The 17,352-nt window shown below is 37.4% G+C and overlaps 1 protein-coding gene across 2 annotated transcripts; it reads right to left on the bottom strand.

Annotated features, from left to right (window-relative positions):
* Window positions 1–3,066: 3,066 nt before the first annotated feature.
* On the bottom strand, window positions 3,067–17,297 carry LOC113237785 (cleavage stimulation factor subunit 2 tau variant). 2 transcript variants are annotated; one of them, XM_026474440.1, is made up of 11 exons: window positions 17,219–17,297; window positions 16,876–17,144; window positions 16,387–16,512; window positions 15,917–16,024; window positions 9,675–9,765; window positions 9,494–9,547; window positions 7,467–7,617; window positions 6,681–6,722; window positions 6,042–6,145; window positions 5,399–5,481; window positions 3,067–3,612 (listed from the first exon to the last, which is right to left on the bottom strand). In XM_026474440.1, the coding sequence occupies exons 1-11, from the start codon at window positions 17,280–17,282 to the stop codon at window positions 3,484–3,486; spliced, it is 1,221 nt and encodes a 406-aa protein (XP_026330225.1). In that variant the 5' UTR covers window positions 17,283–17,297; the 3' UTR covers window positions 3,067–3,483. The 2 variants fall into 2 exon arrangements, with proteins under 2 accessions (XP_026330225.1, XP_026330226.1); XM_026474441.1 differs by lacking the exon at window positions 6,681–6,722.
* Window positions 17,298–17,352: the final 55 nt, after the last annotated feature.

The raw sequence follows: 17,352 nt of genomic DNA, 5'->3' as shown, positions 1-17,352 counted from the left end.
TTTTTCAAAAAAATGCTATGTGGGTATCATTTTCGAGGTATTTGGGGATGCTCAATGTGAATATGGCACTATTTGTAAATCCAAGATGGCGGGCACGATTTTTCAAATAATGGTAAGTTGGGTATCGTTTTCGAGGTATTTGGGGGTGCTCATTACGAATATTGCTTTTGTTTGAACTGTCGTGTTTGCCATCTTGGATTTAGAAATGAGTGCCATATTTGTATTGAACATTCCCAAACATCTCGAAAACGATACCCAACTTGCCATTATTCGAAAAATCGCGCCCGCCATCTTGGATTTAGAAATAAGTGCCATGTTCGAAACCTAAAACCGAAAATGCCATAAGCAAACATTAAAGAAAATAACTGTTAAAATAGATTAAAAAAACGCTTAAGAAAAGGGGAGCATTTTAAGAAAATAAAATATTTCAATATCAAATATTTCGCTTGAGTTACGAAAAGAAAGACATATAATAAGCTATCAAAGTTGTACTGGTGGTGCCAACACTATAGTAGAAATGAATATATACTGTAAATTTGTTGCAATATGTGCTGCAATTCAAATAAAATTAAAATAAATAATTATTCAATAAAGCATGAACGCAGAGCCGTTAAAAGTATTATAAAATAATTAAGTGTCCCAATCACTTACAGGAGTTAACGAAAACATTTAATGTTTATTCAAGTGAATATTAGTTCAAGATGCGCAAATAAATCGAAATTACAGGCACCACTAAAATTTACGTAATATAATTATTTTGATACAGAATAGCAAAATGGGGAGAAAAAAAATTCGTTACTTTGCAACACTTTCGTATCTTGTTGCCGCGAAATTATTTTTCTGTTTTAGTGAATAATTACGTAAAAATATGAGTTGAAACGCATTACTTACTTGTGGAATGTGATGTTAGTGTCTATTTTATGTTTGTCTGTTCTATTTTTACACCCATTTACCGCACATTTCGTCATTTTTAGCAAAAAATTTTAGAGCTGTTCGCGGTGCAATTTGACCTTGAGCACTAACAGCCCGCGCGCTCCTGGGAGCCCGTTAGGAAGCCTTTAACTTGCCTCACTTAGCGTGTGCGGGCTAGGTTTCTATGCGTTATTATTCTAAGGATAAAAACCTCATGTACATGATAATACAAGAAAAGTCAATTGACTCGAGCAATAAATCATTTAATTAGATAAAAAAGTACATTATGTGGCTTTTATTAACTGAGGTTTTGACCAATAAATAAAAAAAATCGAGCCCTACGTTGCCTTTAATATAGAAAGTTAAAAATGTCACTTTATAGTGACATGCCGAAAATTATGTAATATTATCGTCCTAAATATACCTAGAAACTTAGATTAATAACACATAGAATGATAGTTTCATATCAAACGAACTGTCACAAGTGAGGCAAAAATCAAATTCATGTAGGTTAGTTTTAGTAATAGGTTAATTTTCGGTTTTAGTGAATATTTACTTTATTTACAACTTGAAACGCGTTACTTTCTTGTGGTGTGATGTTAGTATCTATTTTATGTTTGTCTGACGTATTTTTACACTCATTTACCGCACATTTCGTCATTTTTAGCTAAAATTCTGGAGCTGTTCGCGTTGCAAGTTGACCTTGAGCACTGAAGGCCCGCCCGCTCGTGTAGGCCCATTGGGCGCGCTTCAATTTGCCTCACTTAGCGTGTGCGGACTAGGTTTCTATGCGTTATTATTCTAAGCCTAGAAATTTATCTCTATAGAAAAGTTCCTTCTTTCGAAAATGTATAAATGTAAACGTACCTTATTTCAAAAACGTGTCACGTGTGTCAGTCAACCAGTGGCACGTAATCGTTATCACACAATTATTATTCTAGAGATATTCCGTTCGTTCAAAAAGAAATGCCTTGGAAATAATTATAATTAATTCAAACTCAAATTCAACAGAAAACGGCAAATTAAATTGTTAAGACAAAGATGGATGCACTTCACATTAAGTGCATTAACCGGCACATTTAGCTGAACACTACTAAAAACCCAAAATAATAGTTTTTTTTTCAAAAATTGGCCACCTATTTTACTTTTTTATTTCAGGTCTAATTTGAAAACAAGAAATACTAGACTGTAATTTTTTTATTATTTTAAATTAATACAGGTTTGACGCTCTGGTTCGATGTTGGTTTGCGTTCCTTTAATTTCGAAAAGTTCAGTTGAAAGTATTTTATTTATTAAACTTCACAAAATCGAAAAAAATGTATTTTGTACTAAAACGATGCCGATGTTAAAAACTTTGTATCTAATTCTTACTTATTTAAATATAAACGTTACTATTTTATATACTAACTTTTTGTTCCGCTAAATGTGTGCCGGTGTGTGTATTATTTCATAATAATTTACATCACGATAACGATGATGCAGGTTAATAGGGTAAATTAGCCCGTTTAAACACGTTTTGTAATAAATTGTACTGCTAAATCGCTTGCTTCCTTTTTGTTTAATTTCATCCATCACTTCGGCATAAAGTTTAATACGACTCCTGTGATTGACTGACTGATCAACCTAAAAAAGATGCTAAACTCGCGGCAATTCGCTAATTTTAATTGCCAAACGTGTGAAAGGGTAAACAGTCAATGGCAATGTTGCCAGGTATGAAATTTGCTTTTATAATTTAGTTGTAAATATTGATTTCGGCCGTTAATGGGTTTCCCCGATTTAAACTCGGCGTTAACAAAGCGCCGGATTAAAACCTGGACGCTTGCCCATCTCTAAATGCGGAGTAAATTGAAATATATTCTTTGGTAAATTAAAAATAAGGAAATTTAATCAATTTTTTTGTTACTTATTCAGAATAGGGTAGTATGATGACTAATACCATTCCAATCAACCGTGACCACCGATACCAGTACAATCTCAAAAACCTAAAAACTCGAAACATTATTTAATAATTTTAATCGACCGACATAGTCAGTCAGTTTTCATTCCTACTAAATGGGAAATGAAGTAGGTAATTAAAATACAAAGGCATTGTTATTACGAAGTATAATTTCATTTTTACTTATTCGTAAAATCTTAATCATAAAGTAATCGAACGGTCCTATTATTAATTATTTAGTTATTAAAATATCTCAAAAGTAATATTTGAGTCACAAGAGAGAGAGTTGTGCACGTAAATCATATCTTGAATTATTGTAAGCATTTAACTGTGAACAAACTGCACGTTCACCAAGCTACCATTTGGGACACAATCGTCATAAGAGCACAAAATGTATTTCAGAGATGCGTCGTACACTACACGAAGAGCCGCAATGTTAAATTCTCGGCTTACTCGCGAATTCCTTGTGCATTCTTATAAAAACAAGTCTTTATCTTATTCATTTGAACCCATTGACCCATTGACGAAAATAAAGATAATGTTTGCTCAATTGTCTCAATAAAAAATTAACCTCCTTGTCATCAGACATGTACACTTGATCGAGATATGACAGCACGTAAAGTTACTAGAACTATTTAACGTTGCTGTGTCTGCGTGCTCTTTGCGATTTGCTCTTTGAGCATGAGGATGCTGGCTCGCTGTTCGGGCGGTAGTAGAGCGATTTGCTCGTCCGACAGTTGTAACACTTGCATTATGAGCGCCGTCTGCAAATAAATTGATTCTTGATATATATCGACACTTTGGGGAAGGTGTACATTTGTTTAATAACAAGTGATGGGAAAAATTAAATAAAATATATGATACCTTCTCTAATAAACGAAATTCCTAAATGAATAAAAATATTGTTTGATTGTAAAAACATCAAACCTAAACTTTAAAATTGCATTTTAGAAAAAAAAATATAATTATTAATACAAAGATTGAACGCTTAGAAAAAATTCCTTCGATCCGCTAAAAAAGTATAATCTTCTTAAAGGCTAAAAAAGTAGTTGAAAACCAAATACAAAGATTCGACAAACAAGCACATGGAAAAAAATCGTGAGGTCCGCTGGTTCGTTCCGCGACTTAGTAGGCATAGCGCCTACTAACTATTTAACTTTAAGTAACAACATACATACTAAAAGCAAATTTAATATTAAAGTACTGTTCACGACCATTTATTAGAAGAGATTTGTGTTCAGGGCGGGATGCACATACAAGAATTCAGGTTTAGTGACACCCTTTATTAACGACTCTCAAGCACACTAAGGGTCGTATTCCGGAACTCTACTCAATGCTCAAGTCAGGATTTGAGCAGACTTGAGTATGATGTCAAGCACTGGAAATTGTGTATGATTTCGAGTGCCTTAAACCATACTCAAATTCTGACTTGAGCATTGAGTAGAGTTCTGGAATACGACTCTAAGAGGAATGTCAACACGCAGCAGTACGAACGCACACACTGAACTTAAAAGTTTTTGTACGACGAATGAACAGTATACGGAAACAATTAATTAAGTTTGTTTCCTGAAAAAAAAGCAATCGTGCGACTGGTGGTAAGCGACACGCCTGTACGGACAGGCGATTTAAAGCTCTGAGCGACATTGCAACTGTTATGGAACAATTGCGGCTGTTCAGAGCTTCAGAGCTGAGACATAAGTTGAAAAGTCCCATCTGCCAGTAATGTCACCGGCACCCTTACTCTTTAAAACCGAAACGCAGTAATGCTCACGTTACTGCTTGGCGACATTTATTTATTGCCAGTGCTTCCCTGGACGAACTTTTTCACAAAAGCTCCACTGCTACTTAAAATCAGACCAAACTACAAAGTTTGAAAAGACAACCAATTTATAGACGTTTTAGTTCATATATTTTTTATATTTATAACTATGTTTATGTAAATGAAACTTTGGTGGAAGAAATACGAAAATTGAACCCAACTACGTAACCAATTTATATTTGATAGAATTAACTGTTACGGCCTTTCTAACGATATACAAGTTTATAACGATACTTGATCGATACAGTCGTAGCCTTAAGCTCTGAATGGCACTGCAACTGTTATCGACAGGCGTGTCGCTTACCAGCAGGCCCACAACATGTTTGTCCTGTCACTTGGTATGTTAAAAAAAATATTTAAAAAATATCACTAATTTTATTAAAGGTTTCTTACCTGTAACCTATAAATTGGTGATAATCATTTGCAAGTTTCTAGTAGTGGCAATTAACAATTGATTTAATCGCATATTTCGTGAGTCTAAATCTGTTATTGATTACCGAAACTCTGAAGTGAAATTATATGGAAAACGTCATAAACAGGTAGATGCGGGTTGGTAGATGCGGGTTGCCAGTTGCCGAAAATCGAGAATCAAAGTTGCTCCGTCTGCTCAGCGCCTAAATGTCACTGTTAACTTGTTTGTAGATATCCGTTATACGCTTCCGATATGGAAGTGTACCGCTTTAATACAATCACATAACAAATTTAATATGTCATATAGACCAGATACTGACCTTCTCTTGATCAGATGCGCTAGATGGAATGCCTTGGATCGTCCTAGCCTGCGCTGCGCTTGGCATGCCTGGTGGCATTTGCTCTGTAAGATAAAATCATAAAATCATAAAATCACAATTCAAATTCAAGTACAATTTTCACAACAAAACTGAGACATTGAAATGTTTCATTTGCTGTTGTTGTTTTTCATGTCATTTTCATCATTATTATTAATTAAATCAACATTATAACCATAATATACTAATATTAAATTAAATATTTTTAGAATCTTGTCAATGTTACTGTCGAATACTGTCGAAAGCTATTTTCATAACCTCCCAAAACAAGGCACAACTTTGTTTTTCTTAGGTTTAGGTTTTTCTCATCGAAGCCTCCTCTCTACTTTACTTTCAAATTTCTAATATAGTGTCATAGGTGATCAGAAGATTACCTCTGTGATGTTCTATTGTCTTTATGTTCCTGCTTTTTCGCTTCTTAATTAAAAATGTTTACGTAAAATGAAAATCTTGTAGCAAACCATAGGTACCTCGATAGTTCAATACTATCTAAAAGAAAATTGTGTAGTGTAATGTGTGGGTGTGAAGTGTGTGTATGGTGGTCCGAGTGTGGTGGGTTGGAATGGAAAGATGAAAAAACACTCACGCGGCATTTTATTTTGCGTCCTCGGGTCGGTGGGGCGCATGCGCGGGTCAGCGCTGAACGACTGCTGCATGTTGGCCAGGCGAGGGTCACGCGGGAAACCAGATCTGAACATTGCATACGAATAATGAATGGAATGTATGTACTATTTAACATTATATCTCTAGTTTTTTTATAAATCCTGTACAGTGACTTTGTCAAAGATAAAATGATAAATGATTGATCATACTTTGTTTTATTTATTAATAGACTAAATGTTTCACAGAAAAAATTGATTTTGGCATACATAAACTAAACTCAATTTAAATTCAGTGCATCTGTACCCTTCTTTGGGCTGTCAAGGCATATGTCCGAATCGACACCATGGTTCAGATATTACACTGGATGTATATGTGAAAACGTTTAGATACAAAGTTTATAGAATTGGGAAATCCGAATACCAGGGATTATCTATATTTGAATTAAATAATGCGCATTAAATAGGTCAAACAAAAACTTTTGAAGCGGAAAAATTAAAACAAAAGGAGCTTTGCTGGGGTAAACATAAATCACGTGCTTATTAACTACAGGCTATGAAAGCGTTAACAACATTGTGTAAAAATAAATGTAAAGGATAAACATTATTGCAATGTTTAAACTTACAATTCGTGAACAACGCTTTCCGTTGACGTAGTTGGAGTCGGACTTAGAATGAAACATTAGAATTATTTATAAATCTGTTCTACCTTTAGTACGTTGTTAATAACTCGACATAGTGACACAATTGTTTATTTGCTTTGTGAAATCAAGTGTTTAGAATTGACATGTGAGATTGTTCCAGGGCGTGTAAGCTACCAAAGCAATTGTTGCATTTAGTATTCATTTCTATTTTCTCGTGCGTGTGTACTCAAAAGTTCGTGAACAATGTTCAATACAACTGTGGTTGCTTCTTTAGGCTCACCATGCCAAGCACCAGTATTTGTACGCCCTAGCCTGTCGCGTATAAATGGTTTAGTAATGTTCACAGCGGCTTAGTAAAGACTGGTTCGGTAATATTTATTTTATTATCATGATGTTTTTACTACCATGATATTCAATAAAATTAATATTGCCATTAATATAGCGACATCTCTCATCAGCTTCTGGTAATTGTAAAAGTATCTGAGTGAAGAAACTTTCATAAGTTTTCCACGAGTGGTGACGACAAAACAGCCGTTTAAACTCAATATAAAGGTCTGCAACGGGCACAAAGAGAAATTCGTAAGATCTGCTGACTCGGTCTGCAGCTTAGTTGCTAAGAGCAGTGGCCGCAGTGTGGCAACAGCCGTTGGTTCGAGTTCAGTCAAATCGCAGGTATTTTTCTTTGTGTTCGAACTTTGTATTAATAGTAATAGTTGGTTCGGAAGCTCCTGAAAGCAGTCGAAATATTCATAACTAAACAATACTCACGAAGACTCCTGGTGCATACTGGGCGGAGGAACTGGATGCGGCATCGGATTGCGCATGTCCTGGTCGAGTAGGGGCGGGACGGGCACTGGGGCGGGGGCGGGGACCGACGCCCGGGATCCACGCAGGTCGATGTCGCCCATTGTTGGACGCGCTGGAATATAATTGTAACGTAAAAAAGTTTTTATTTTTAAAAAAAACCAACCTTTTGAGGTCGTGGAATGCATCTGTTTGCAAAGTTTTATTGAAATTGCTTATCCGAAAGTGTGCGAAACCAGATTCATCCCTTAGTTTGCCACTAGTGGTGTGATATTTTACCACCACCAGGGGTGGGATATTTTATTCAAATTTAAATGGGACCAATACTGAGGTACCCTCTTTCCAACAATAAAATAGAATCATCAAAATCGGTTCACAAATACCGGAGTCATCGCGCAATATACATACAAAAAAACATACAGTCGAATGGAGAACCTCCTCCTTTTTTGAAGTCGGTTAAAAATATAACCCACATCCTTCCCAATTGGAGAGGACGTGGGTTTTATTTTTCTCTCCAATTGGAGAGGATGTGGGTTATATTATTCTCCCCAATTGGAGAGGACGTGGGTTATATTATTCTGTATCTAATGGAGCAATAAACATGTTTGACGTAATTCCACTTAAGCCATTCTTCCATGAGGGGTGCGTGTAACCATTTGCGATGAACCATAAATAGATTCGTACTATCCGTTTTATGTTGTTTGGAATAAAGAGTGCTGTGACTCTTTTCTTCCTTATTCATTAAATGGCTGATTGTGATTTACTGATTCAACTTTCCAGTATTCTACACTAAAATCTTTGAACTAGTTTCGACGACTATATCCATACAGCTGGCGGGTATTTGGGTATCAATTTTTTGTTGGAATGAGGGTACCTCCATAGTGGTCCCATTTAATTTTGAAGAAAATCCTCCACCTCTAAGGGTGGCTGTTCACGCATAAAGATTCATTTTTATAAATAGCGCTTAAATTTTATTATAAGGAGCAATTATTTTAATGGTTGATTTTCCTATTCTCCAATTCAAGGCGTTTTTCTCTCTCAATATACTTTGAGTAGTGAGAACCGATTGTTATTACCTCCTGTGTCAAGTACCGTATAGTGGCGAACTAAGGGATGAATCCGGGTTTGTGCACTGTCCGGTAACCGATTTCAAGACAACTTGGTAATTATATGTGTTTCCACGTACTTTTGAGGTCGGTTTTTTTAGTACTCTTAACAAAGATTATTCTGTATCTAATGGAGCAATAAACATGTTTGACGTGATTCCACTCATGCCATTCTTCCATGAGGGGTGCGACAAAACGATAAAAAAAATATTTTGTTGCAGTAGAGTATGGCCGCACATTCTTGTCTTTTTTATCATTTTTTTTCGCGGCTTTAGTCACCTTGAGTGACTATGTCAGCCTCGTGGGAGGAAAACTGGGTTCCCTACTCAAGGGACATGTTGAAAAACTTGTACAAGTTTAGAGCGCCAATACATACAAGCTCTCTGAGCCAACAATTAATTTGTCCATTGCATAAACTTACATTCCCAAACATTGTACCTGTCGGGTTTACGTTACAGTTACGTTCCACCAATACATGATACTGATCATCTATTTTATTGCAAGTACTGCACAATGGAGATGGTTTAAAATCCATCATATGAAAGAATCTATTCGTTTGAATGTGACCAGAACGCAGTCTAAAAGCCGATAAAAGATATTTCCTTGCTATATTGACAGAATGAAACTAGTATATATATGTATATGTATAGGTACCCACTATGATTACTCTGAATGGTTATGTACCATATTCCAAGGCCTTTATCCACCTAACGTTATCCGAAATGATATTCCCATTTTTCTAGTGTTCTTTTCTTAATTAGTGGAATTATCTCGGTGGCATAAGGCTTACAATCGAGTACAATACTATTTTCAGCAGCTGATTTTGCAAGGGCATCATCTTCTTCCACATTCTTTGTTAAATTACATTTTGTGTAATCAACTTACCAACGTACTGATTTGCTGGTGGTACTGGATTGGCAAGCAATGGCGGTTGCTGTGCTGTAAAACAAAAACTAGTTTATTAAGAATTAATTTACGTTATTAAGGTAATTAATTTCCTAAAGTGAGCCATGGATCCATTTGACGTGCATACACTGACAAGATCCAACTTTCTAAATAGAACAACCTGAATATTTATCTGGTCCTGGATTGTAGGAACTGGGTTTGTCTCCTGGCTGCAGCACTGGTGGCATTGGATTACTGGGATGCAGCATAGTCTGAGAAAACAATATTGCAATTATTAATAAGTGGTAGTGTTGAAGATACTTGTTTAAGGCATACATACTACACATATTTGTATTATGCAGGTTGTTAACTTAATTGCCAAGAGTATGGCTTGACCCATTAATTTGAATTATTGAAACTTGTTTGAGTTAAATCTGTGGAATCACCCCCCCTTCAGTTATAATGCCATTCAGTAACACCCTGCGTATCAGATTTACGTACCCTCATGATATGTATCATGGTAAAAAGCACTGTCCCCATAGTGATCACACTTATTATTATTATTGGTTTTACCGGTGGAAAAGCTCTGACTGTACGAAAAATCGCCTGAGTTGGTTCCACCACCCATTACTACTGTAAACACTGTGATGTTCTGGATCGAACGGCAGTGAGAGCCAATTGCAATCACTGGCATAGAAAATTTATGGTCTTGCATAATATATGTTAAATAATGTTGAATACATTTATCTTTCTTTCTTATTTTTTACATTCCATGCTTTAAATATTAACCTCCTAAGGCCAAGCAAACTACAATGGGAAAAGCGCTAACACGCAATGTACATTAAAACGTACTGAATATAATTACATGCTTCAGGCCCAAGGAAGTATGCCCTCACTTTTGTATGAAAAACACATTCTCAAGATACCCAGTAACAATATAGAATATTAATATAGCGCTAAATTTTAATGCTATGTTATCATTATAATGTACACAGGGCGTTTAGATGATCATAGGAATAATAATGACTAATCTGAATTACTTGAGATATTATGTACATGTTGATATATATGGAGGCCTTAGGAGGTTAAGAATACTTCTAAGTACTGTAAAAATTTATTCATTTCTGGTTTCTTTGTTTGAGCAGCTTCTAGAGATTGTGTGTAACACCTACATTTGTACATATTGCTAAAATCATCTTTATCAATTCATTTTTGTTATAAACAGGGATCAGAATAGGTACAGTTTTTTACCTAAACTTCAAGGAACATAGACAGAAAATGGAGACAGCCTTACGTCAATATTTTTTAGATCCTGGACCTGTTCGGGATTCGGGAAATCACTTAAGTACATTAAAAATTGACGTAATTGGGGACAGGCACGTACACTATATTTATCTTACCTTTGCGACACAGTGGGTCGGATCAGGGACATTTGCACATTTTGATATTGATTTTGGATTTTTTCACGACACCTCTCTAAAAAAAATGGCAATCGAGAGATCCTATTGCCCTAGTTAAATATTGTCATATCATATTTTGCCATAAATCTAATACTTTAGTAAGAAAAAATAAAATGTGTATTTTTTGTATGGGACCATATATCTTTAGTGCCCCATCGGTAGCGTGTATTAACTTGTGGCGACTATACGATACGATATATATATGACACTATTAGAGCGAACGAAGATCACACTGGTTTTGGGCGAACGATTAATAATGCGGTTTCCGCCACTAGTCGGGAACGTTCGTGAGATGCGCCGAAGTTGAGACTTCGGCCGCGCCGTCGTAAACTCCGTCGCTGTCCATTGTTTGCTGCGCTCTGAAGCTAGACGCACGCTCGCTTTGCCTTTAAAAGTTACCGTTATCGCCCGTCATTACGTGAATAAATTGTGTTTAGTATTTTGCATATAGCTTGCGCTTACTGCCTTCAGTTCTATGACTAGCTTTCCATACTGAACTGTATCTTCTGTGCTTTTCGTGCTGTAACTGTAAAAGTGTAAAGTGTCTTATTGTAATTAAACAGCGTAAATCGAACTTGAGTGTTTTCTTTGTGTTCAGGACTATAAATTGTAAATTGCCGTAATTCGCATAGTGCTACAAATTGGTGACCTATGACATTGGACAATAATACGAGTTATTTAGTTATTATAATTAGTTTTTAATTATTTAAAAATGGCAACGTCAGAAGACCAGGAGAAACCAGAAACGGCGCACGGAGAAACATGTCGAGTGGGAGTACGTCCACCTCCATTTTGGCCGGAGAAGCCTGCGTTATGGTTCGCACAGATGGAAGGTCAGTTTATCTTGTCTAACGTGACGGCTGATGCTACAAAATTTTATCAAGTAGTAGCACAACTTCACCACACGTATGCTAAAGAAGTAAAGGAAATAATTACTAATCCGCCGGCTATAAACAAATACGAAACTTTAAAAAAAGAACTTATAAATCGCCTTTCTGCGTTCCGTCAGCTAAGATTGAATCAATTGCTAAGAAACGAAGAGTTGGGAGACCGTAGGCCCTCAGAATTTTCAAGACACCTTAGAGATCTAGAAGGTAGTGATGTAACCGACGAATTTCTGAAGACCATATTGACCGGCAGAATGCCGACTAATATTCAAACCGTCGTAGCTTCTCAATCCGAGTTAAAATTAGAAAGTTTAGCAAATATAGCTGACAAAGTGTATGAGATCGCTCCTATGGGCCGACCACAGATAGCTAGTACATCAGTGGTTATACATTCGCCATATGTGACAAGTGCGCAGTTCGACGAGATGGCTAGACAGATAAGTGATCTTTCAATGCAGGTAGCTAAGCTCACAAGTAGGCATGATCTGTCGGCCAAGGTACCTGCACAACATTTACCTCGCTCACAATCCTTTTCCAGAAGCAAGCGCGGACGTAACCAGTCAAGGTCAAGAACTTCACAAGCTCCTCCTGATCACCCTCACTGTTGGTATCATTTTATATTCGGGGCTCGAGCAAACAGATGCCAGTCACCCTGCAATTGGGAGTCGGAAAACACCAGGAGCAGCCAACGACTGCTCAACTCAAACAGGCTGGCTATGTATCACTGACCAAACAACAAAAATGCTATTTTTAACAGACACTGGCTCCGACTTGTACATTTTTCCGCGGTCTGCCGTCAAGAAGCGTTGCATACCTACAAAGTATGGCCTTGTAGCTGCAAATGGACCAGTGATCAACACGTATGGTCCCTTACAACTGTACCTAAACTTAGGACTCAGGCGTACCTTTCCTTGGAAGTTTACAATTTGCACTTGCACGACCTCAGGAGACTGATCCTGAGCTGCAAAACTTGCTTCTTACCGGATCTTCGCTCAATTTACAGAAGATTACCAGGTTTCGGCCACAAAATCTATTGCGACGTGTCTATTCAGCCGCCTCGACCTTTCGTCACTGCAAACTTTAGAAAACAAGTCTTTGACACGCTATATAACCTGAGTCACCTAGGAAATTCAGCTACAGTGCGACTGGTCACTCAAAGATTTGTTTGGCCAGGTATTCGTAAGGATTGTAGAGAGTGGCCAAAAGTGTGTCAAAACTGCCAGTGTTGTAAAGTTATACGTCACACATCTGCTCCTCGCTCCTCATTTCCTGTCACTTCCTCGAGGTTCACCCATATCCACCTCGACCTCGTAGGACCTTTAACTCTGTCTTGTGATTACAGATATTCCTTACTGTCATCGACCGCTTCACCCGGTGGCCTGAGGCAATACCGCTCAGGGACATTGCGGCCGAGACATGCTCGGCCGCCCTCGTATCCGGCTGGATATCCCGGTTTGGTTGCCCGGAGCGAATTACAACGGACCGTGGCCGTCAGTTCGAGTCTCACTTGTTCCGAGCCCTCACCACCATGCTCGGAGCCATCACTTTCATGCTACCGCCTATCACCCTATCGCCAATGGTATGGTTGAACGCCTGCACAGGCAACTAAAGGGCGCCATCATGTGCCACGATAAGTCTCTATGGACCGAGGCCTTACCTCTTGTCTTATTAGGTATCCGCAGCTCCTAGAAAGAAGACATCCAATCGTCTCCCGCCGAGTTAGTATACGGCGAATCCCTCCGTCTGCCCGGCCACTTTCTGTCTCCGTCTGATGGCTACACCGTTGAGGACCTTTCACGTATTCCTGCGCCTGGACAGAGTTAGAAGATCTTTGGAGCCCCCTTACGCAGGCCCATATAAGGTATTGGAACGAAAAGAAAAGTACTTCAAGGTTTTAGTGCGAGACACAGCAATGAACGTTTTGGACGATCGATTAAAGCCTGCCTTCACTAGCAATGATAATGCTGGATTACCTGGCACACCTGATATTTCACCTGTACCTCCGCCAGAGGTTACAGAAAGAGATACAAGGAGCGGTAGAAGAGTACATTTCCCAGACTACTATCGACACTATTAGAGCGAACGAAGATCGCACTGGTTTTGGGCGAACGATTAATAACGCGGTTTCCGTCACTAGTCGGGAACGTTCGTGAGATGCGCCGAAGTTGAGACGTCGGCCGTCGTCGTGAACTCCGCCGCTGGCCATTGTTTGCTGCGCCCTGACGCTAGACGCACGCTCGCTTTGCCTTTAAAATTTACCGTTATCGCCAGCCATTACATGAATAAATTGTGTTTAGTATTTTGCATATAGCTTGCGCTTACTGCCTACAGTTCCATGACTATTTTTCTTTACTGAACTGTATCTTCTGTGCCTTTCGTGCTGTAACTGTAAAAGTGTAAAGTGTCTTATTGTAATTAAACAGCGTAAATCGAACTTGAGTGTTTTCTTTGTGTTCAGGACTATAAACTGTAAATTGTCGTGATTCGCATAGCGCTACAAACTATTAGATTTATGGCAAAATATGATATGACAATATTTAACTAGGACAATAGGATCTCTCGATTGCCTTTTTTTTTAGAGGTATTGTAAAAAAAGTCCAAAATCAAAATGTGCACAATGTCCCTGTCCGACTCACTGTGTCGCAAAGTTAAGATAAATATAGAGCACCTGTCGGGTGCGATTCGTAATATATAACAACAAATTACATATTTTTAGTCGATACAACACTCAACAGACATAATTAACTTATGGTATATGGACATTTCACATATTCTTGCATGATCAATGGGTATAATAGAGTATTGATATAACAACTTTCAATCTAATATACGGATGGCATAATGTTCATTTTATAAAAATTCCAGTGGTGTTTAGGTGCAACGGTGAATGAACCGAATTCGTTTGCATTTCCTAGTGGGTTCAACCTCTTCCTGTGGGTTTAGGTTAGGTTAGTAAATGACAAAGCTGCTAGAATCAAATATGTTTGCATTTTTTAGTTGGTTTGACCTCCTCCTGTGGATCTAGGTTAGATTAGTATATGGCAAAGCTGCCAGAATCGAATTTGTTTGCATTTGCTAGTTGTTTTTTTTTATAACATCAAGTGACGGGGCGAACAAGTCGTGCGCCTGATGGTAAGCTACACGCGTATCCACGACAATAACAGTGCCACTCAGAGCTTTCAATCGCAAAGATCTGAGGGGCACTGCCACTGCGCCCGTCACCCTGAGACGGAAGTTGACAAGTCCCATGTGCCTGTAATTTCACCAGCACCCTTACCCTTCAAAACCGGAACACAGTAATGCTGACATTAATGCTTGGCGGCAGAAATAGGTAAGGTGGCAGAAGTAGATAAGGGTAGTACTACCCTGGACGAACTCTTTCACAAGAAGCTCTACTGCTACTAAAACCTCGTTTGATCTTCTCCTGTGGGTTTAGGTTAGGTTAGTATATGCAATTAAATATTCTGTTTAAAGTTTTAATATATATATTTTATAACACAAAAAGCAGTTAAAGCTATACAAAAAGAATTATATTTTGCGATTGTATATTTAATGGAATAAAAAAAATTCTTATCAACATAATGTAAGGCGCTTCAACTATTCGTAAAACGAAATTTTTTGTTTTTTGTTTTATTTTTATAATTGTGATATGTTATTTAATACATTATACTGGTAGTACTTATACCATTTGTTCATTATGTCACTTAATCATTATATCTAATGTTTGTTATACTGAAGGTTCATTATACACATTGAAATTATGCCTTTTGTTGTTGTACCTTTTGTTGATTACATACAGTGAGTGATTATATCCTTAGAAATTATATCAAATGTTATTATACCAAATGAATATAGATTATTTGTTGTCATATCTTCCATTACACACCCGTACCTGCCCGTCCCCAATTATGTCAATTTTTAATGTTCTCACGTGAACCATATCCCAAAATGTCCAGGACCTAAAAAATGTTGTCTTAAAGGTAGTCTCCATTTTCTGTCTATGTACGTCGAAGTTTAGGTAAAAAATCTCTACCTATTACGATCTCTGGTCATAAATGAGTAAGAAAGGAACTTACCACAGCAGTAGCAGGATCCACAATCCTCATAATCACTTGAGCTTGTAGCAATGCATATGCCAGCTGAGGGTTTTGCAAAAGCATTTTCCTGGCCTCATCTGGATTATTCTGAAATATCAATTTTTTATAGAATTTACGCTTCTCTAAAATAATTTCACAATTACATAGTATTAATTATAAATTACAGTAATAGGAAGCAAAGACTTATTTAGCATCTGCCATGTATTTGTACTCTAACCTACTATATGGATGCATATTGAATTTTTTGTAGCTAATGTAATGATCCAAATCCAATTTTCCATGACTTACAACTACATGTTAAGGGGACTATTTGAGTAAAACTATTGGCTGACATTCGACAAGTACTTATAAGGGCTCACACATTTGTTCAAGATGTACTCCCGCACTTAACTAAGCTAAAATATTGAGCCGCATTTTCAATATTTGTAAACTGTTTTGGACATTTTTACCTGAATGCAAAGTTTCATTTGTTTCATAAGCTCAAACATTTGCTCAGGAGGCAGTGTGGCCACAGCTTTACTAATAGCCTCAGGAGCTTTTTCAGGTTCCACTGGGTCTCCATACGGGTTCTCTACCTAAAATAATAAACACAACTCATTCAAAAAACAATAAGAACAATTTATGATGTGTGTGGTTAAAGTTCTACATGTGCGAAGTGATAAAACCAGGGATTTGATCAAACTTATTGAGGAGACCATACCCAGGAAGGGTCATACTACAACTACCTATGTTGTAGTATGTGTGTGACTCAATTAACAGTTAGCATACTGCTATAGTTGCCTACAGAGATGATACCAGTACCATCCACAGTATCTGAATGGTACTGCAGATGACCATGGAAAACAAGGACTATTTACCATCAAAGAGTCCATCTCTTTTTAAGCCTACAAATTTAAAAAAGTTACTGATGAAGCCAGATAGAAAGAAAAAGTTCGTACTTGAGGTCCTTGCATAAGGGCCTGCATCTCCATTCTCGACTTCTCCGTACAAGCATTGTCGACTCTGAGCGAACGACCACCAATTTCATATCCATTCAAATTTCTCATCGCACTGAGGGCCGTTTCCTGATCTTTGTACTCGCAGAATCCATAACCTTTTGGTTTGCCGGTCTCTCGGTCGAATACCAGTTTAAACGACAATACAGGCCCAACCTCGCTAAATATATCCTTCAGTTTCTCTTCAGTGGCCTCATAGGGTATATTACCCACTGAAAACATAGAAAGACATGTTGTTTAATCCCATTTTATAATAATATATGATACAAATGCGTTCGGTACCTACCGAAGACCGATCTCATGGATTTATCCATAATACTTTGCTCCTCCTTTTCTTTGCTTTTATCCATTTTGATAGTTTGTATTTATTTAGTAAGTGTACAACAAAATCCTCGTAACAATTCAACCACAATTAATTAC

Source organism: Hyposmocoma kahamanoa, unplaced genomic scaffold (assembly GCF_003589595.1).
Source record: "Hyposmocoma kahamanoa isolate Upper Pololo Valley unplaced genomic scaffold, ASM358959v1 94, whole genome shotgun sequence".
Lineage (NCBI taxonomy): Eukaryota > Metazoa > Arthropoda > Insecta > Lepidoptera > Cosmopterigidae > Hyposmocoma > Hyposmocoma kahamanoa.
Note: the sequence above shows the minus strand (reverse complement) of the source record. Positions and strands in the feature narration are given on the sequence as shown.